At 42.5% G+C, this 22,658-nt stretch overlaps 1 protein-coding gene across 5 annotated transcripts in view; it reads left to right on the forward strand.

The window, feature by feature from the left end:
* Positions 1–22,658, forward strand: part of ASXL1 (ASXL transcriptional regulator 1) — an 85,464-nt gene that overhangs the window by 13,059 nt on the left and 49,747 nt on the right. Inside the window, exons 1-3 of one of the 5 annotated variants that reach the window (XM_061127046.1) lie at positions 8,916–9,031; positions 14,972–15,054; positions 17,401–17,509. In XM_061127046.1, coding sequence (XP_060983029.1) covers positions 8,975–9,031; positions 14,972–15,054; positions 17,401–17,509 — 249 coding nt within the window. In that variant the 5' untranslated portion in view covers positions 8,916–8,974. Of the gene's footprint in view, positions 1–8,915; positions 9,032–12,438; positions 12,572–14,971; positions 15,055–17,400; positions 17,510–22,658 lie in introns of those variants that run through there. The other 4 variants (XM_061127052.1, XM_061127049.1, XM_061127047.1 and 1 more) reach the window with 4 other exon arrangements.

A 22,658-nucleotide genomic window follows, 5' to 3' on the forward strand; every position in this document is an offset into this window, starting at 1 on the left:
GGATTGAACCAGGGATTGAACCTGTGTCTCCTGCATTGGCAGGTGGATTCTTTACCACTGAGCCACCAGGGACAACCCAGCCAGAGCTTTAATCCCAGGTCCACCACCCTCAAGCTGTGTAATCTCAGGCAATTTGTTTTTCTCTCTGAACCTCTGCTTCCTCATCTGTCTAAAGTTAATTGTAACAGTATCTACCTGACTGTGTTTTTGTGAGGATGAGATGAAATGATGCATAGCAAGTCTGGCACATGGTAAATGGTCAGTAAATGTTCAGTCTTTTTGTTATGAAAAAGATGCATCTGTTTTTCCAGTTGAAGTTTAGGATCACTTTAACAATAAAATCTTCCTGGGATCTTGATTGGGATGACCTTTACTTGATATGCTAATTTTCAGATAATGAATGTCCGTCCACATGTTATAGCGTTTTCCAGCCTGAGGCAAGTTGTGCTCTTTATGGGTATATGGGTACGAGACTTTATGCTCTTTGGTAGAGTTTATAGTTTTCTTCATATAAGAGGTGCGATTTTATGTTAATTTATTTCCAGATGATATAAGTTTTGTTGTCATTTTGGTGAACATGACTTCTTTAGTCCCTAAGAAAGTTACTCACTTTTTAAATTGAGAGGGAATTGACATTAGTTTCAGGTATACAACATAATGATTCTGTATTTGTATATATTGTAAAATGATCACCACAATAAGTCTAGTTAACATCTCTCACCATATGGTACATCTTTTTTCTTGTGATGAGAACTTTTTAAGACCTATTCTCTTAGCAACTTTCAAATATACAATACAGTATTATTAATTATCATCGCCATGATGTGCCCATATCCCCAGGACTTATTTTATTGGAACTTTGTACCTTTTGATCACTTTTACCCATTTTGTCCACCCTGCCTCTGGCAACCACCAGTCTGTTCTCTATATCTAGTCATTCATTTTTAAATGTTTATGTTGCACCCAAAGTAGCTATAATTGTTGATATGGGGAATAATTTCTCCCTGCACAGTATCAGCTTTGAGACATTCCCTTCTCTCAGCTCTGGGAGCACCCCAGGTTTCCATCCCTTGGCTTGCTGTCACTTGAAATCCATCTCTGTGATGCAGAAACTGTGTCTAATTGGGCTGTTAGTCCCCAGGGCTCAGCACACAACTTGTATTAGTACAGACTTACCAATGCCAATTAAAGACGGTGCCCCATGCTGTATTACTCTTTTCTGGAATAGAAGAGCCTCTCTTCTAGGACACAGGGCAGGACAGCAAATAGGCCTGCAGTCCCGGACCTCATCTGGCTGACAGTCTAATTTGGGAGCAGACATTGAGGAAGTCATCATAGGGTCAAGAGTGAATTACATTAAATATTTTTCCTCATTACATTTTGAAGGGAGTTTTGGGTGCTATGGAAGTGTAAAGGACTTAGTTGAGTACAGGGCAGCAGGAAAAGCCTTGCTGAAGAAATATTCCAGGAGGAGCCCAGGACGACTCTGCACCCGACGCGTTCTCTCTCCAGGGCAGACTAGTGTTAGCACCCAGGCCTCCTTGAATGAATCCATTCAGCAAAGAGCATCTGCTCTGTGTCAGGTCCTGTGCTGTTGGGTCTGGGGCCACAGGGTTGGGTAAGAGCCAGTATCTGAGCTCTAATCAGAGCTCTGTTGATTCTTGGGAGTTACAGGTGACAATCAGAGCTCCTCAGCATGGGGATCTATCTCCTGTCTCTCCCTCATGCCCCCTACGAGGCCCCAGCCCACCGCTTTGACCTCGTCTTCTCCTGTCCCACTGGACCGCTAGCCCCCTCGCCAAGTGAACACACTTGCACTTTCACACATGTGGAGGCTGCCATCCCCCGCGCCCATCCTATTCACTGTCACTTCTACAAAGAATTCCCTTGAGCCTCTCCTTTTTTCTCTCGGCATTCAAGAACCAGAGTATCACCACCTCTGTGAAGTCTGCCCTCCCAGAGTTTGTTACTGAATCCTTGTTCAAAATTCTGGTCGTGTATAGTTATTTATAGTATATTATCATGTCTGTGATCCCATCAGAGCGGGGGGCCCTCCGTCACTGACCGTGACTCTGTCTCTTTGATGGGAACTAATACACAATGGATCACTTAGGAACTGCAATTAAAACAGGGTCAGAGAAATGCGACTTCTGTAAGTAAAGGGGTGGAGTACAGAAAGAGGAGAAGGGGTGGGGTGGTTCTGAACCTAGGGCTCCGAGAGCAGAGGAGCCAGCTGGCAGAGAGTGAGCCATGTGCAAAGCTGGGCTCTGCTCTAGTCGCTCAGGCATGTCAGACTCTTTGCGACCCCATGGACTGTAGCCCGCTGGGCTCCTCTGTCCATGGAATTTTCCAGGCAAGAATAATGGAGTGGGTTGCCATTTCCTTCTCCAGGGAAAGCGGGGTTACTTGGGTTTCAATCCTGGCTCTGGCATGTAGTAGCTCCATGAGGTGAGACAAGTGGTTTTATTTCTCTGAGCCTTCAAGAAAAGGGGAACACTATGATTAGTATTACTATGTTGACTTCAGAGGGTCTGGGCACGTGTTAAAATTCTATAAAGAATTTTGTTTAAATAGCTCTAAGTTTTTCTGGAAGAAGGGTTCCTTGATTTTTAAATTTCACAAAATGTACAAGTTAAGCAGGAGGAAGGCATTTTCTTAGTTGTCTATTGCTATGTATCACTGTGTAGCAGATGACCTCAGAATTTAGGGAGTTAAAACAATGAACATTATCTGACCAAAACAATGAACATTATGTGACCGTTCCTGTGGGTCAGGAATCCAGGAGAAGCTTGTTTGGGTGATCCTGGCTGTGGATCTTTTATGAGATAGATCTCTCAAGATGTTAGCCAGGGCTGAAGTCATTTGAAAGCCTGTCTGGGGCTACCTGCGGTGTAGACGTCACCTCTCCATATGGCTGCCTGAGTGTCCTCATGACATGGTACCTGGCCTCCCCTAGAGCTTATGATCTGAGGGAACAAGGCAGAAGCTGCAGTGGCTTTTATGACCGAACCCCAGAAGCCACACATGGCCATTTCCAAAGTACCCAATTGGTTTCACAGTTCAGCCCTATTCAGAATGGTAGGGACTAAAACAGATGTGAATGTCAGGGCTGGCAATCACTGGGGGCCATTCTGGAGGCTGGCTACCACGGCACCTGAGAAGGAATTTGGAATGAGGAGCCGTCAGTTTAAATCTTGACTCCACTGACAACTATGTGATCTTGGGAAAGTTCCTTCGCTTTACTGGCTTTGCTAGTTTTCTCACTCAGCTCACATGGTAACTGTGCTACTCAAGAGTTAAGGCCCGTGAAAACCATTCATCCAAGCCCTGGACTTCACATTCAGTTAGTAGCAATCAATAAAGAGGAGGAGCAAGAAAAGCCATTTGGTGCAGTGTTTAAGTTAATGTTTTCAGTACAAAAAAATAGCAAATAAAGAACTAACCAGCTCATCTACCAGTCTCATCAAACTAGCACCACTCTTAGAATTTTGGTGTCAAAATGCACTTTAAAGTTTCTTTTCCTTTTTCACAGAGGAAGAATGGAGGAAGTGGCTTAAATTAAGATGAGAAAGATTTATGGTAGATATGGGTACAACTCTCTGGCATTAAAGAGACTGAAAACTGGGATGGGTTCCTTTGTGGGGTCCTGAAATCTCCACCTGAAAATTTTAAAGAATTAGGCAGTATGATGTTCTTATCTACAATTTTGGTAAAAATTCACTCAGGTCATCCTTTGAAGCCATTTTAGGAGGGGATCCCACAGATCTTTTAAAGTAAAATGGTGGTGGTGGTTTAGTTGCTCATTTGTGTCAGACTCTTATGACCACAAGGACTGTAACCCGCCAGGCTCCTCTGTCCATGGGATTTCCCAGGCAAGAATACTGGAGTGGGTTGCCATTTCCTTCTTCAGGGGATCTTCCCGACCCAGGGATCGAACTTGCATTACCGGAGAATTGCATTGCCGGTGAATTCTTTATCAACCGAGCCACCAGGAAAGCCCCTAAAGTAAAATGGAAAGATGTATTATTGGGAGTTCCCTGTCAGTTCACTGGTTAGGACTCTGCGTTTCCACTGTAGGGGGCTGGGTCCAATCCCTGGTCAGGAAACTGAGATCCCAAATCCTACAAGTTGCACAGCTTGGCCAAAAAAAAAAAGGTGTTCTTACATTGTTAAGCATGAAAGACTTTACTTTTTCATCATACTCAAATGAGTATGAGTAACATGTACTCATTCTAGAAGATTTGGAAACTACAGACCACTGTAAAGAAGTGAAAAACAGATCGGCCACCTTAATCTAAACGCTCTGTTTTGTGGTTTAGAGGAGAAAAAAATTTTTTCGGGACTTCCCTGGTGGTCTAGTGATTAAGACTCTGCCTTCCAATGCAGGGCGCAGGTTCAATCCCTGGATGGGGAACTAAGATCTCACATGCCTCAGGGCAACTGAGCCCAGGCACTCTGGAGCCCAAGTATGGCAAGTAGAGAGCCTGCCAGCAGCAATAAAGATCCCACGTGCCACAACTAAGGTGCAATGCAGCCAAATACATTTAAAAAAAAATTTTTTTTTCAATTAAAAAAATGTAATACTTTGTAAAACCCACTCTCCAGTCGAATGTAGTCTTACAAACCAGAAGTATCCAATATTAACAGTTGGGATTTAAACACCTTTTTCAGCCTCATGGGAGATTGAAAAACAGGAATGGATTTAAATAATGGTGAAAGGCAGGTAAGCTGAATCAGTGAAGTGATGAAGTCCCCATCTTTAAGCATCTTTACAGCTTGCATAGATATGTTTGGGTGAATCCTGCCTGTTTACCAATTCTGCCTGGCCAGATTCCAAATACTGTACAGGGCTCATAAGTAGTACTCAGGGATTTTGTCCAATACAGTAATTATTGAATAAGGTCATTAATTCCACAGGTTAAGTGCCTAGCACATGCCAAGACTGTGCCAGGTGTTGAAAGTGTGATGATGAACCCAGTAAGATGCTAACAAGAGCAGAGACACTAAACCAAAAATCATACAAAGAAATGAATGGTGGGGGGAAACCAGGAGAGGTGCACATTTGTGAATCATCTGCTATTTTGGAAGTTTAGCCAGTGTTATCTCCCTGGGACTCGAAGGAGATAATCTGACCTCTCTGAACTTCATTTGGAAATGGGGACAGAATCACTGGGAGAGAACATGTGTCAGTGTGGCAAACTCTGTTCCAGGGCTTGGTTCACTGAAGTATAAAAATGAGGCACTTTTTACACTTCTGACTCAAACCTTCTTGATGGCCTTTAGTGAGTCTGCTGTGTTCCAGTGAGTCCGTTGTGATCTCTCTACAAAGATCCCACTTAATCCCAATCCCACCCATTTGAGTTTACGTACCCCATTGTCCAAATGATGACTCTTGAGTCAGAGGTTTCATAGCTTGACCAAGACCACACAGCCATGGAGAATGACTAAAAGAAGATTCAAACCCAGGCCTGCCAAAATCCAAAGTCAGTGGCAATGCATTATCTCTTAGTGAGGTTCCTAGGATATATGTGTCCTTTTGAGAATGCTTAGGTTTGCTGGTGGTGTGTTTGCTATTCAGATTCCTGACTGTGTGCTTTGCTCATAACTGTGCAGTTTGAAAACACTGACTCATCCCCAAACAGGGCAGGGCTGAATATCAGACCTGTTTATCTTATACTGCCCTGGGGCACCTGTGTTGACTTCAAAGGAACTTTGTAATAAAAGCACTGTGATAAAACACACACACACACACACACACACAAATATATATATATAGGCTTGTTTTTGCTGTTTTTGACAATAGAATATACTCATGAGTCTCATTAACTTTTAAAAAATCACAGCTACTTAAGGTTTAATGACTAAAGCCAATTCTCTAATACACATCTTGCAGAGTCCTCTGAACATACTCTTTTCACACTTAACTATGATGTTGTCATTAGTTTCCGTTTGATTCTACAAGGGCAGAGACCTTGAAACATTCACATCTGGATTCCCCTGTGGCTTGACTCAACTGAGAGCCAGGCAATACTGGCTGAAAAAATTAGGTATCTCCACAGTCCCTGCATTAGCTTTCTTTTGCTATTATAAAAAGTTACTAGGTTTAGTGGTTTAAAACAACATTCTGTCTCACACTTTCTATGCGTCACAAGTCTGGACTGTGTGGGTCAGCTGGTTCTCTGATCTGGCTAAAATCAGCCTGTTAGCAGGACTGGACTTCTCTCTGCAGGATGAGAGATGGGAAGGTGGGAAGAACGTGTTTCCAAGCTCATTCAGGTTATGAAATCTCAGTCCCCCGCGACTGTTTAACTGAGGTCCCATTGCTTGTGGACAGGGCTTTGTTCTCTCCTTCTAAAGACTCTGACATTCCCTGGCTCATGACCCCTTCAGCAACAGTGGGTTGACTTCCTCTCAAGCTTTCAGTTTGATTCTTTTCTACCATTTCTCTCCAAGGCATCTCTTTTGCCTTCCTTTTCAAGGGTCCATGTGATTACACTGGGTTCACCCATATAATTCAGGATAATCTCCCTATTTTATGGCCCTTAATTCCATCTTCAATGTCCTGTTTACCATGGAATATAACATATTCATAGGTTCCAGGGACTAAAGCATAGTTTTTCTTTTTTTCGGGGAGGGGGGCAACAAGAACATTATTCTGCCAACCATAGTGCCTATACTAAACGTGTACATTTTAGAATAAATCTTCTCTAGTGACTCCCTGGAGGTCAGGGGGGCAGGGGTGGTAGTGGGATGAAGCTACTCAAGAAGAAAAGATTTTAAACACACCAAATGACCTGTCAAAGGTTATACATTAAACTACCACCACCACTATCACCCTTTTGTGAAAAGTCAGGTCAAACATTTCTTTTCATCATGGAAGTTGGGTTCTTCTTTCCTCCCTATTGGGGTGAAGTTAGAAGGGGACAGAAGATTAGAAAACACACTTAGGAATTCCCTGGCAGTCTAGTGATTAGGACTCTGTGCTTCCACTTCAAGGTGCACAGGTTCCATCCTTGGTCAGGGAACTAAGATCCCACATGCCATGTGGTGCAGCCAAAAAAACCCCAACAAAACCATGCCTTATTTTACCTTGCACAGTCTATTCACCTTGCAGGATTTTATTTACTGGACCTGAAAGCCTTCTGTGTGATGAGAATTTGAAGGAGGAACACTGAACTCCATGGTGTTCCACGTGGGCAGCACCCTGTTGATTTTCTCTCACCACTGGCTCTCCCATGTGCTAACACCAGGGAGTGGAAGGTGTGCTTCCTCACTGTGGGGATCCTTTCAAATGTGACCAGTGACACCTCCTCTCTAATTTTAAAGAACTGGCCATTATCCAGTTTAGGGCTGATTCTAGCCATGTTTCTGGAGATGATTGACTGATTCAATAAATAGGCACAGAAAACCTATGTGTTGGGTACTCTGAACCTCATTTCATTTCATGCTTCTGCAACCAAAGCCTGCAGAGGGTGAGTACGTTGCTCATTGTCTCTCAGCCTGTACCAATTATTAAACACTTACTCTATGCCGGGAGCCAAATTATACGGACCTAATGTCAGGGTTCCCCCAGCACACCCTCTTCCAACCTGCCAGGTGTTTTATGCTGATTTTCATCTCAAAAATACTGTGATAGCCACGGAATGGTTTAGCCAGGATTCGGCTCTAGACTCTTTTGACTCCATGTTCTGTGTTCCCTCTGGGGTAGTGCTTCTAAAAAGGTCTCAGGTGCATTCTGGTAAGTATGGCCCCAAAGTCCAAGTTCTTTACACTACCCGTAATCTTATCAAGTTCACCAGGTGGTTAAGAACGCTGTAAGCTGCGGGTGCAGCTTCTGCAAACGTACAGCGGCATGAAAGCACAGGAGGAAATGGGGAACTTTTTAGGTCCATCAATCGTGCAATAACCGATTTACTGGTATAAGTGTCTCTCTGTCTCATTATTATGCAGCGGTGAGTCATTTAGGGGAGGACCAAAAGGGAAAGTCCTGTCTCTAGTCACCTACAAGAAGTGTCAGTGAGAACAGCTTAGGCGGAGAGGGGCAAAAGTGGGCGCTGGGAATCGAGCTACCAGTTCTCTATTCCCACCTTTAGCCGTGCGTCGGCCCGAAGACGAGACACGCCGAAGGGGTTAAACGTAGCTTGGGGTAGGGGGGCAGCGGGCCACCGCCCCTTCCCAGCATCACCTCCCACAATGCCTCGGGCCCCCAACCAGTTCCCGCACCTCGCGAGACTCGCCCAGCCCCTTTCCCCGAACGACTGCCCGTCCCCCATTCCCTACCGAGCTCTGCGCGGGGCGGAGGAAGGGAGGGGAGGGCGGAAAAGACGGGACGCGGGGCACGTCGGGAAGTGTGGTCCAAGAGTTTCTTGCAGCCATATTCTTCCGGAGCGGGGGAGGCCAGAGAGGCAGCCGGGACTACAACTCCCAGCCGCCCTTTCGGTTTGTTTTTGTTCAAAAAAAAAAAAAAAAAAAAACCCCCACACTCCCCCTCCTCACTCTTCACACACACTCACACACACCCACGGCAGACACGCATACACCCGGGCGCCGAGGGGAAAGCCGATTCTCGTCTTCCCGCCCCGTCGCCAGTTGGGTCTTGGTCTCTTAGCAGAGCGGGAAAGCGGAGGCCGGAGCCGTGACCTCTGACCCCGTGGTTATGCGGAGCCGCCGCATTCCTTAGCGATCGCGGGGCTACTGCCTTCGTCGCCGCCGCCGCCGCCGCGGGCGACTGACGCAGCGCGGGCGCGTGGAGCCGCCACCCCTCCCCCACCGCCGCCCTCGCGCCGGGTCTCGCGCCAGCCGGTCCCCGCGCGCCCGCCCCCTCTCCCCGGCCGCACCCGAGTCCTCGCGCGTCGCCGCCGCCACGCGCCCCCCGCCGCCGCCGCCGCCGCCGCCGCCGCCCCAGCCCCGCGCCGCCGCCCGCCCCGCCCGGAGGTCCCGCGTGGAGCCGCCGCCGCCGCCGGGGAGGAGGAGGATGAAGGACAAACAGAAGAGGAAGAAGGAGCGCACGTGGGCCGAGGCCGCGCGCCTGGTGAGGCTAGCCGCCGAGGGGGGCTCGGTGGGGGTTGTGAGGGGTGGGCTCGCCGAGCACCCCCCACAGGGAGGGGGAGGGGCGAAGCCCTGCCCACTGCAGGAGGGGGCGGGCCACCTTCCTCCCGGAACGGGACAACCCCCTAAGGCATTGGGTGGGGAGAGGTCCCCCGCCGGGTCGGATGTGGCGCCTTTTTCTACACGCCCCCCCACCCCCCCAAATTCCTGCGGAGGGGCGAGCTGGCGGGCCGGCTCCTCCTCCACTGGGCGGCGGGGCCCCAACCTCCCCTCCCCCACTATTTGGCAGCGTCTAGGGGGTCTGGGGAAGCTTCGTTTGTGCACTCGGGGGAGTTAGGTTTCCGGGAAGGGTCGGAAGCTCCTCCCTCGTTTCCTGGTGGGCAGTGGGGTGGTGCGTTTGACTAGGGATGGGAAAGAGCCCCCCGTCTGAAGGACGCGAGTGGCATTTTGAGCTTTCGCAATCTAAACCGGTGTGTGTGGAGGGAAGCAAAGGGCTCATTCCCAGCCTGAACCCTGAGCCTTGGTTCTCAAACTTTAGTGTCCTGTGGGGGCATCTGGGGAGGTTGTTAAGAGTGTTCATCCTAGGGCCCTACTTAAGACCTACTGAGTCTGAGATTGTGGAGTAGAACCTGAGTAATTCATTTTGACCAGCTTCTCAGGTTGGTTGTAATATAGGTGACACACGGACCACACTTTGAGATCTGCTGACCCGAGTCCGCAAGCTAGCCCGAAGATAGGCAGTCTACAGACAGCTAACTACACTTTGTAAAGAATGTTTGCGTGTGTTCTCTATTCTTTAGTGTCCTCTTGCATGTATACATGAAGTGTTGGACAAAGACCAGGTGTCTCTGTTTGAAGATACTGCTCACTGAGGACTTAGCAAAGGAGAGAGTAATTTGAGTATTTGAAGCTGCCTGGTAATGGGGGTTTTGTGAATCTTCTGTTGTCCCAAAATGTCAAAGGACTTGCAAGTGAAATATATTTCTCTGGTTTTGCACCCCAAAAGTGAAGACACTTGGAGACATGTTCTTATAAAATCTTGCTGATGACAATAGTAACAGGTTACACTTGTCTCAGAGATGTCACTTAGAACTGTCACAAAGCAGGGTTATACTGCAGATAGCATCCTTGTGTCTTGACACCCTGTAGTTTATATGTAATTGCTGTAATTCACTTTTAATGATGAATGAAGCTCAGCCTTCTAATCTTTAATTTTATTGGGAAGTGAGGTTCCTGCCTCAGAGGTGTTGAGCAAAAAAGATGAATATGTGTTGGAGGTTTTTACAAATCTGTGGTACACTCTTTTCTTTCTTGGAGCCTTAAAACTCAGTTATTGACTTAAAAGAGGGAATGCTGTTTGGTGTGTAGGAGAAATTTCACTGGTGTACCTGATCATCTTTCTCAGACCTTTTTTGCCCAAGAAACGGAAGTAGCAATTAGTTTGTATGTTGAAGTTTTGTGCTTCAGTTACTTTGTTTTGGTTTGGCATATGAAATTTGAAGATTTTGAAGTACCTGAGGATGTTTTTCAGATGCAGTCAAATTTGGAACCTTTGGTTAGCTTTCAGGATCTCTTGGACGTTTCAGGATTTCTGTTTCAGGAAATCTGTTTCACCTGGAAACAGATTTAGGCCCAGAGGAGAGTAGTGAGAGCCAGAAGGACGCACTCGCTTTCTCCTGGAGGTTGAGGCTGTTCATTGAAATTCTCCTCTGAGTTTCTGTTCTGCAGGTGTTTATGACTCTGGGCACCAAAAGGAAATTTGCTTGCCAGAGTTTTTACTTGTTAGAGGTAGGTGAAAGTACCTTTAAATCCTGTGTTATTTATGTCCTGACAGATTTCTAAAGTCTGCTTGTCTTAAAGCTCCGTTGCTCTTCCTAGTTGAAAAACTCTGGGAATTCAGGGGTCCACTATTAAGCCTCTTTAGATTCTTGAGTTTACTGTGATCTTCAGTCCAGTTCCAGGTTGCTATTTCTGTTTTATCATTGGCTCAGTTCATGCCAGTTTGTCCCCAGTAAATTCTTTTTCTTTAATGATTCTTCATTAAAAAATAGTATTTCCTACTGGGAATTACTTATGCTCTAAACTCTTGCAAGATAACTTGTGGGAATATGGTGTGTAGTTTTGTATATCTTTTATTTTTTGTTTAGGATTTTCTGTGCCTTTGGATGGACCAGTTGGTGGGTGAGGGGGAGCTCTTAAGATTTCTCTGCTCATTTGGAAAAAAAAAATTGCTTTAACAAACCAAGTGCTGGAGAGTTTGTGAGTGCTTACACTGGATAGAGAGAAGAGTGAGCTGTAATGGTAGGAGGGTAGATTAGTTCTAAATACTCTTTGGACAGGTGAATTTGTAGTGCTTGCTGTGGCAATCAAGATGCACTTGCTTGGGGGCAGTTTCATATTGCTCCCGACCTTGCTCAGTTTGGTGGTTAAAATGATACCAGGAACCGTTTTTAAGCTATTTTGGTAGAAGAGAAGAGACTTCTGGACTATTTCAGTAGTGTAGTAAATCCCAGGAGATTGATTTTTGCAGCTGTTAATTATGTTGTTGAGAAGCAGATATTCTTCTTTCAAACACTTGCTAGTATTGTTTTTCCTAGATGTAGGAAGTAGACTTTAGGTGGTTGGGTGGGTCTAAATCCTCCTGCTTGTTAGAAACAATTTGTTTGGGAGAAATAGCTGAGTGGTTTTCCCTTTAGATTGAATGCCCTTAAATGGATTTTCCCTGGCTTTGAGAAACTCTTCATTGCATGCTTTATCTTTCACTTTGATTCATGACTGACCATTCTTACATCAAACATTTTTCCCCCTTTGAAGTTGGAGAAGAGATACTTTTTGTATGCTCTAGAAAGACAGGGTGGGGATAGAACACTGCTGAATTGTTCTTATACTAAAAGCTGAAGGCATATACAGTTTTAATAAAAGTGAATACTTTGTATCTTTTGATGTAACTTCCCTATAGAGATTCTGTTTCCTCTGTCTTAGATTCTCAGGCTCTCCCTGACTGCTGTTTAAATAATTGGTAACTAATTTTTGAGCCATGCTTCTTAAAAAAAAAATTACTGTGAAAAAATTCACTAGCTCAGCTCACAGTTAGTATCAAAGAAGTCATATCTGTGGCAGTGAACATTAGTAGCTTGTATTGTAGGTTTGTTCATCAGTGCTGCTTAACTTGATAGTTAGGTTCTTGGAATTACAGAGATGGATAAGGTCTGCCCTTGAGGAGCTAATGGTTTTTCTGGGGTTAGAGAAGGTCCACCCCTTCTCTAACAGGTGAGTAGAATTTCATTACAGGCATGGTAAGTGCCAGCATAGATGTATAAATGGTAATAGACATCCTGATTCCTGCTTACTGTCTAGTCATAATTATGAATAGTTCCTCCTTTTACTCTCAAGTGTCCTGCTTTGGAAGATGGATTATATGTGTTGTGCAACTATGGGGCACTGAAAAGAGACGCTTAACTATCTGGCAGAGAGTAGAGAAGGCTTCCGGGAGGAAGGTGCTTTCCGAACTGAATCTTGAAGGGTGAGTAGGAGTTAGACTCCTCACAGAGGACATAAGCAGGAGCTGGAAACAAGAAATAGGAGAGTGTGTGTGTGTGTGTTTATCTGCAGGGTGGAGAGTGTGGGAATTGGGTAGACCTGCCCGTAGTTATTGGAACATAAAGTTTGTGGAGTATTAGAGAGCCAGGCAGAGACCAGATTGTGAGGGTCTGGCATGCCTGGCCAACAGACACCTCCTGTGTCTGGCACTGTAGGCACTTACTCTCTTGTCTCTGCAGCAACTCTGAGAAGGCCTCAGTATCCTTCCTTCACAAACCAGGAAACCTAGACTCAGGGCAGGTAGGTTACTTGCCCAGGATTTTTTGTTGTTCAGTCGCCAAGTTGTGTCCGACTCTTTGCAACACAACTCTTTGCCCAGGTTTAGAAGACCAGAATTTGAATTTTTAAAACCAGGTCTGTTTGCTTCTAAAACCCATGCTTTTCTAGTGGGCCAGTTGGCCACTCTGGAGCTTCAGCTTTCGCTGTATGGAAATAGGTTGCTGTCGAAGGACTTTAATTCTGAAAGTGATGAGGGCAGGTTTATTTTGTTGGACTGACCTCAGGCTATAGCAGGTTAAATTCTGCAAAAGCAGAGCTTTGATCTTTTTTACTGATGAATTTCTAAAATTGTTCCTAGCACAGAGTATTTCATGTATTTGTTGAATGAAGAATGGCGGCGGAGTAAGAATGAACTTGAGGACAGCAGGGATGTTAGGGAAGAGGCCGTTGTGTCCAGCCGGGTCGGAAACTGGCTGTGGGGGGGCTTCCCTGATGGTCCAGGGGCTCTAAGACCTCGCACTCACGATGCAGGCAGCCCAGTTTCGGCTCCTGGTCAGGGAACTTGATCCCACATGCTGCAGCTAAGAGTTTGCATGCTGCAACTCAAGATCTAGAGTGCTCCACTGCAATGTTGTGAAGTAATTAGCTGCCAACTAATAAAAATAAATGAAAAAAAAAAAAAGATCTAGAGTGCTACTAAGACTTGGTACAGCCAAATAAAGTAAAAAAAAAATTTTTTTTTAAAAGAAAAGAACCTGGCTGGGAGAACTAGGGGACAGGTGAGAGTGAAGGATGATGCCTTGGTTTCCAAATTAGGTGATGAGACAGACTGCCAACCAAGGAGAGGAATATCAGAAGAGAGGAGATGACCATGAGGGACGTCCAGTACCGAACTGAATATCTGGGGCCTGAAACTTAGGGAGAAATCCTGGCAAGAGGTCGAAATTTGGGAGTTAATTCAGTATTTTGGTAGTGTTGAAACTGTGAGAGATGATAATGATACCCAAAGAGAATGTAAACACTGAACGAGAAATTAAGAATGGGACCATAGGAAATAGGGGTTTTATTTCAGCACCTGCTTCTCCAAAACTTGACTTCTTTATTGCCTAGAACTCGTGTTCTTCCACAGAGAGAACCTTCGCAGCAGTCCTGTTAGGCTTCTTGCTTTGTATTTTATCTGTGACACAGCCATGCAGTACTTTGTTAGGGCTGTTAAATGACTATAAGATGTTGGTGTGGTTTGACGTAACCTCAGCAGCTGCACTGCTAGAGATGATACAGAGATACTGATAGCCTGTCTTTTTTCCTCCCTGAAAAGGATAAGATTTCTAAAACAACTCGGCTTGTTCAAGTGAGAGAGCTCTGGTTGCTCACTAAGATATTGTTGCTGGGGCTTAATTTTAGATGTCACTAATGTAAATGGGATGTTCCATTTCTCCTTGTTTTGCTTGCACCAGTCATATAGAATCGTAGCATTGTATTGCTGAAAGGCATATTGTCCTGTAGTAATTAACACCAAAATTCCACAACCCAGTGGCGAAAGTCATCATTGAAAAAATATAGGTGCCTGGAATTTCCTAGTGGCCCGGTGGTTAGGGCTCCATCCTTTCACTGCTGAGTGTCCAGATTCAGTCCCTGGTTGGGGAACTAATCCTGCAAGCCAAGCCACACCCCCCCCCCCCCCCCCCAAAAAAAAAGGATAAAAATACTGTAACTAATCAAACTTACTTGGGAAGGAAAGCCTGAATGTAGTTCTGTCTTACAGTTTATAGTACTATGTATTCTGTAGTTCAGCTGTGTTAACAGCATCAGGTTAAGTGGCAATTAAAGTTGGGAAGGCCCCACATACCGTAACATGGATGCTAAGAGGATGTGTATTTTCAGAATTGAAAATTAGAGTATTTTATCTAATTGCAGTCACTTTCAGCAGCTAGTTAGATATATGTGTAATTTGGTTTCAGAAGTAATTTTGACTGTGGAAAAACTAAGATGTCAGCAATGGTACCTCATGGCAGGTACCATGTTATATAGTGATGGATATAGTTATATAGTGATGGATATAAATGGGAACTGCACTGAAATCAGAACATTTATATTTCTTCAGGTACTGGAAAACTATTCGGATGCTCCAATGACACCCAAACAGATTCTGCAGGTCATAGAGGCAGAAGGACTAAAGGAAATGAGGTTTGTATGGCTCTTGGTGCTTAATGTGAGGGTTTTAGAGGACATGGGTCTTACTGCAGTTAGGTAGTGAATGAGAAAATCCACAAGTGCATATATGTGTGTGCACATACACACACGTGTTTGATGGTAGTGTGGAGCTGTCTCGGTGTGGTACATCCTCTGGGTGGAGGGTGGGAGTGGCTGCAATTCTGTTGGTTTTCGTCAGAGGTGCAGCAGGTTTCCCTATTTGCTCTACTATTCATTTCAACATGGAGCTTGTTTTTTGCATAAGGAGTCAGCATGTTTTCTCTTGTATTCCATTTTGCAGGTTTCGGTAGCAGAGAAGGAACAGACTAATCTGCTCCATCATGTCTAAAACTATCCTTCTCTCTGTACCATATCTCTTAAGTTCTTTGTTTTAGGCTTAGAGAAGGGTGATCCAATCATCATAAAACTCACTGACTTTTTTCCCCTACTGATTCTAGCCATTCTTGCTATGAGCATGCTAAATTTGGAGATGATCTTGATTTTCTTGTCCTATGATATATTTTTCCTAGAGGAGCAACAAATTGGAAACACAGAAAGAATGGCAGGCACAAATAAAAATCAGGGACTGTCCTGAATCCTTTCTCTGCTCACCCCAACCTTTTTTTCAAAATTTAAGTGGGAGAAGAGAGCCCAACACAGTTCCTTCTTGGGATTCAGAACAGTCAGCATATATTTTGCTAGTTAAGCTTTAGCTACTTAAATTGATCTTTTAGGATCAAAAGATCCTCACTCTCCAGTTGTCAGTTCAAACAGTCTCAAACTGACATTTTGTGGGGAGGGAAGATCGGGGTTGTCTGGATCACATTCTGGTACTTCATTTAAATACTACCTATGCATGATGTAGTGTTGTAATTGCATCTTTTGTTTTATTTTGTTTTTATGGGCTATTTCCCATCGTGCTGCTGTCTGTACTGCTGTTGGACCACTATGCCTATAGAAGGTAAATTAGTCCCTTTGGGACAGATGGAATTGAGAACATAACTTGTTTCTCCTTCTGGCTCTTAACAGGAATTATGACGTGGTCATGGTGGCTTGTGATGAGTGAGCAGCTCTATAATTTGTAGACAGAGGGATAGTGTGTAGGAGTCACACTGTTGGAAGAAAGACTGCCAGCACGCCTTCCCCTGTAGCAGAGATGTTAGCACACCTGCTTGACACTCCAGATTCTGCACAGGGTTTCTTACAGAGATTGGTCCTTGGTAGATTGGTCCTTGGTGAAATTTTTTTTTTTTTAGCATCCAGGGTGTTCCAAAGCCAAATAAGTAATAGTTTTTTGGTTTTTTTTTTGATGACTTATTTAGACTCAAAATTTATTTTTAACGTGGCATAAGTTAGAGCCTCTAATTTTGAAAAACGCTGAGAGGCATTACTTAAGATATTGGTGTTTGTTTGTCCTGCTGGCGAGAGGGACAAGAAGGTGCATACGTAAACCCTAGTATTAACATGCTAGTGCCAAACTCAGTTAATATTAATAATGGGCATTTGTCTGTATTTTTGACAGCTTTTCTTTTTAAGATTGAGTAAGTAGTCTCTAACTCACTTGAGTTGTCATTGTTTTGCAACCTTCTGTTGTAGCAGGGACCATGAAACAACTTAAGATGCTATCTCTTTTTTGGTTTAATGGTTGAGCATTATTGCGTACTAAATCCATTTGACTTTTTATATTCAAATTTAAAGTATTGCTCCTGGGTAGATACAAAACAAAATGTGTCTTTCCCCCTTCTCCAGTGAGAAAAAGCAAATGACATACTATTCCTTTTGTGTGCGTGTTAAAAAATAATTTAACTGGAAAAAAAAAAGTATGCTTCATTTCTTGGGACAGCACCACTGATACTTGGTCTTTGTGTTAAAAATGTTATAGGGCAGTTTCTCAGCATGATACGCAGGTTGAAAGATAGAGGCTAGGGAATCTTGGTTATGTTTTTAATTAGCATTAAAATTTAATTTTAAAAATTTTGAGTAAATAAAAATGTTGGGTCTTTTTTTTTAAAAAAAAAAAAACTCCTGAGTGTACCTGAAAATTTATGCAGTGTTTCTAAATTTCTTGAGAGTTTGGTTCATATTGTCAAAAGGCACTTAAGAATCATCAGGTGTGGAGTAGAGATACCATGTAACGTGTTATCCCAGAGCTCTCTGGGTATGATTTATATGAATTTCATGTGCTACTCCTTTGCCACTTTCAAAACAGAGTTCTTGTGGGATGTTTTATATTTCTTCCTGTTCTTCTTGATTTAAGAATGAGTTGAAGGGTGAGAGATCTTTGAGTAAGTAGATATCTTGGTTTGTATGACCTTTTTCCCTCCTTGTATGTTTTTATAGTGGGACATCCCCTCTTGCATGTCTTAATGCCATGCTACATTCCAATTCCAGAGGAGGAGAGGGATTATTTTATAAACTACCTGGCCGAATCAGCCTTTTTACACTCAAGGTAAGTCATGTAAATTCTCCTTCAGTGCAGTGGTTCTTAAAATTTTAGTGTTCATAAGGATTACCTGGTAGGTCTGGAATGAGGCCCACGAATTTGCATTTCTAACAGGCAGGCGAGGGATGCTGCTGTTGTTCTGAAATGGCACATTGAGAGACGATCTAGTGTGAACAGGGTATTAGGAATTATTAAATATTTAGTCATATCAGCTATTGTGTCTGTAATGTTTTTCCTTGTCTATAATCTTTGCAGATTATATGCAATAGAGGGATAAGTATGTGTGTGGGTAATTGCAAATGTGCTTAATTATGAATTTGTTTGTAATAATGTTGTGAAGGACAGCTAAGTAAGACCAACTTCATGGAAAATAATTGAAATTTGAAAATACTTGTGGAAATTCAAAAACTCATTAGCATTTACCAAGTGACATTAATTACTATGGGAGAGAAATCAGGTAGAATTCACAATAAAGCTTAAGTAGAGCTAATTGAACAGGCTGATTGCCTTTGTGATATATATCATGTAAACCAGGAGTTGGCAGATTTTTTTCTGTGAAGGACCAGATAATATTTTAGGTTTTGTGGGCCACACTGTCTCTATCATAACTATTCAACTCTACTGTTGAAGCAGGAAAGCAGCCACAGGTAGTGCACAAATGAATGGGCATAGGTGTGTTCCAATAAAACTTTATTTATAAAAACAAACAGTGTGCTAGATTTGGCTTGGTGGTGGTGTTTGCTGACTCCTAATTTAGACATAGTTGACCTGTTGATGATGAAGGATGAACCTGAAAATCTGATGCTAATCCTTCTAGTCATCCATAATGTAGTTATAAATTGCAGTAGTCCATAAACTTTTCTGTTTTAGTTTTGTTTTGTTTATTAAAAATGAAGACTTGAACAAACAACAGCTGTATAACCTGTGGTCATAAATCTTGATCTGTAGATACACATGTATATCTTATGTTCCCTTGTCTGTGCTATTTTTCTATATTTTATTTGTAATTTCAGACTTTAAAAGGCAGCATAATGTAATGTCAGAAACTGAGCCTTGGAAGAGATAGCCTTGAGTTCAATACCTAGCTCTGTAACCTAGGACATATATAACCCTTCTTTATGATTGTGTATGCATACCTGACACAGTCAGTCCTTAATAAGTGGTAGCCTTTATGATAGTCCTTTAGGTTCCTTAATCTTAATTGCTTGTTAATGGCATTTTTCTATTATATATTATGTATTGTAATTACATGTAATTGTGTATAGTTATAGTTGTACGTATTATATGTATTACAAATGTGCTTGTTAATGGAATGTTTCTCTTTTAAGAGGAAGGAGAAATATCTATTTCTATGGACACCTAAAGGAAAGGAATTGAGTTTCATTTGTCTTTGTAATTTGACTCGGCAGAATTCTTGGCATAGTCCATGCTTAATAAATATTTGAACTAAGTTCAGTATCTTAATTTTCTGAGTGAACTCCGTTGTATGAATTTGCTGTAAGCTTCGGGGTGTTCTGTTAGTCTGCAGCCCATGTCTGAGATGCATTGATTGATGTGCTCAGCACGTTCTCTTACCTGCATGTGCCTTTATGTTGCCCAGTCTTCCTAGCAGCTTGCTCGTTGGAGTTGTACATCACCTCCCTGATATTTTTGAGTTCATGGTTTGCTTGTCTGGTTCCCCAAGTGAGGCTGTATACTTGAGGGTGGGTCTTATTCATTTCATTATGCACTTGGATAATGTACAAAGTGACTGTCAATAAGTGCATATTTAATGAATGAATTAGTGAATAATGGCTGCATTCTGGTACTTCATTATTATCCTTTGCTTTTCACATTTGGTAGTAGATACTACTTATAATCTTGATGAAATTATCTGTAGACCTGCCTCTGGCATCTCACTCACAGCCAAAATGAAAGATGCTTTTTCCTGTGGCTTTGGTAGACTTTTAGCTTGGCTGATTATCCATGCTGTCTCTTAACATTTGACCTATTATAAAGTGATACTTGGAAATGTAACAGAAAGTAAAATGCAACAGAGAAAGTGAAGGTAACCTGCAAATTCTGCTGCTAATAACCTGATAATAATTTATATAAATAATATTTGAAAAAACTGGATTGTGATTTCTTTATGGCTTTGGTGCTTGTTTGTTTATTTAATATGTTTGCTGTGTTGGTACATACGGACACACCTTATTCTCCCCTCCACGTCTACCCCCTTGGGCTTCTTCAGAGTCTGAATCATTGATTAGTCTTATTAATTGCCTCATTATCACCACGCTGTCTTCTAGAAGTTGTGCAGATATTTACTTTATTGTTATTTGGGAGTGGATAAAAAAGGATACCAAAAATCTGAACCAGCTGATTACTGTCCCGATCACTTGAGGACTTAGGTCTGCTGAATAAAGTCCACGGTGGTGCATTTTTTTCCTTTCTTACTTGAATTTTTTTTTTTTTTTTAAATTTCAGACCTACAGAAAAATTGGAGTACTGCAGCCAGCTTGCTTTCTTCCTGACTGCTATAAGTTTGCTTCATTTGCTTTATCCCTGTATACATATGTATGCATTTTCCCCCAGAACCATTTAAAAGTGTTAAACTAGTACTGGTGTTTCACCCCTACACATCTCAGAATGTATGTCTTAAGAACAAGGACATTATGTTAGATAACCATAGTATCATTATTATAGTCCAGAAACTTAATGATATAGTAGTATGTAATATAAGTCTATATTCACATCTTTTCTGGTTTTAAAAATATTCTTTATGGCTTATTTTTTAAGTCAATCATTCAGTCAAGAATCATACATTATGTTTGGTTGTCGTATCTCTACAATCTCTCTCAGTGTGGAACAGTTCCTTTACCTTGTTTTATTTTTCATGGCATTGGTATTTTCAAACACTCCAGGTTGGTTGCCTTATAGAATTAAGTACATCTTTCAGGGACTAATGAACATGTAGAAATCTTGGTTATTTCCAGACGCCTTTACGTTTGTACTGCTGCATCATGTCTACTATTCCAGGTTGTCGCCCAGAGCCACTCAGCAGTGAAAGATGGAAGTGATGGGGTGTTTTGTATGGTGTCTGTCTAAGGGTAGTTTGCTCCGAATCTTGCTTGTAATAAGGGACAGGAAGGCACAAGTTATTTAACTCATACTCTTGATTTTAATTTTGAGGGTGTAGTGACATCTGAAATCCTGTGGTGTTTTTTCTGCCTAAGTGTTTTTCATATTGTTGAGTACAGGCACGTGCAGAAAGGTTTGGTTTCTTTCTCCCCACTGCTTGAAACTTTCTTCTAGTGGACCATAAAGGTCAGAAAGCATGGGAGTTTGCTACTTAGTTGAAAATAGGAGTTTTTTCTGTTCTAAATACATTTGTGTAGCTTTGTCTATGATTACCAAAGCTTTACTGATAAAGCCAGAGTCTTCTGGGGCTTGCCACAGGATTCCTTCTCTGATAAAATTTGTTCTAGGTAATGTGATGGTACATTTGACACTTCATACATAGATGCTTGCATCAGGCCTTAGAGCTAGTCCTCAGGGATGGATGGGGCAGATGAAATCTGTCCATGCTTTGAATTCTTGATTTGAGTTGCTTTCCTTAAGCTTTCTCTGAAGTTGGCTATCAGTGTCCATCATTGCCTGGTTAGAGATGGGATTTATATTGTCTTTTACGCTTGGGATTCCCATCCTTGTAAACTAGTGAGAGCGCCTTGGTAGTTTACCATGTTTATAGGACTGTCATGCTGAACAGCTTTGCTTCTGTGTCATTGGTGAGGTTACTCTGGTTTGGTGAGTGGCCATTCCTGCACTCACTGTCTGGCATGACTGCAGTCATCTGAACATCATAAAGCTTTATTGTGAAATGATGCTCAAGTGAAGATGTCATGGCTTTTGCACCTTATTATACCTCACGTGGTGATGTAGGGCTCAGCCTTAGGGGTCCTTTAATTCAAATAGCAAGTCTAGCTGAATCTTTTTAATATGTAGAATATTTGAATTTAAAGTATTAAAAAAATCTTCCTGGTAAAAGAAATAGATGTCTGCACTTGAAATATTCATCCATTAAAATTCACAGTTTGCAGATAAAAGCAAATGGAGGAAGAGAAGGAGGTAAGTTTTGCAGTTTCACAATGTTATTTATAGAGCTACAATTAAATTTTTCTTGTACAACTCCACAATTACATCAATTCTAGAGCTATTTACATTACCATTAAATATCTGGGAGACTTTGATACAATAAATTATAGAGTCTGTCATTTGAAAGGCAGTACCAGAATCCATTTTGATTTTTGATAAGTGCATTTCAAGCAAAGTGGTCTTTTAAAAACACAAAGCATATCACACCACTATACTGCCTGGTCCTTGCCTACCTCTCTGATTTGCTGTCCTGACACCTTCTCCTTGGCTATTATACTTCAGCCACCTTGGCTTGGCCTTCACTCAGTTTCTCAAAGGCCCCAAACTTGTGTCTACCTCAGGGCTCTTAGACTTGCTAGCCGCTCTGTTGGGAAAACTCTGGAGTAACTTCTTGTCATTTGGTTGTTAGTCCAAGAGTATCTTCCCAGTGAGGCTTTCTCTAAACAGCAGTTCTGGTTCCACAGCATTGGCAGGGCTTTGACTGTTTCACAGTCCTGCCGTGTTTGCTTGGTTACGTGGTTATCACTGACCTCCCTCCACAAGGGGCTTGTTTTCACTGTATCTCCTGTGTCTGGCAGATAATACACATGTAATAAGTATTGGCTGAATGAAAAGTAGAGGATAGCATCATCAAAATCTTAAGCCAGATAGTTCTCCTGGTAATCTAGTTTTGTTTTATAGGTTTTATTACAGAATATGTATATTCTGGGTTATTTTTTCTTCTCAGCAAGTTGACTTCTTAGAATCCTGTTTTTTTCTTGCCCTCTTTAGAGCAGTTAGTTCTGCATTAATCTGTGAAAGAATCTGCTGACTCTAGAAATAAATCTTTCCCAGGCTATGGCCATAATCTGCTTCCTCCAGTTGCTGAAGATAGAAACTGTGCCATTACAGTTCAAATGTTTTAGGTACGTTTTAGATATGTTACTCTTTTTAGAGTTTTGAACTTTGATCATCTCTCTTAGAAAGAATTTCTTTTATATAAAATGGTAATGATGTTTTTAGATATCTTTTATAATTTGTG

The sequence above is a fragment of the Dama dama genome, chromosome 23, assembly GCF_033118175.1.
Source record: "Dama dama isolate Ldn47 chromosome 23, ASM3311817v1, whole genome shotgun sequence".
Taxonomy (NCBI): domain Eukaryota; kingdom Metazoa; phylum Chordata; class Mammalia; order Artiodactyla; family Cervidae; genus Dama; species Dama dama.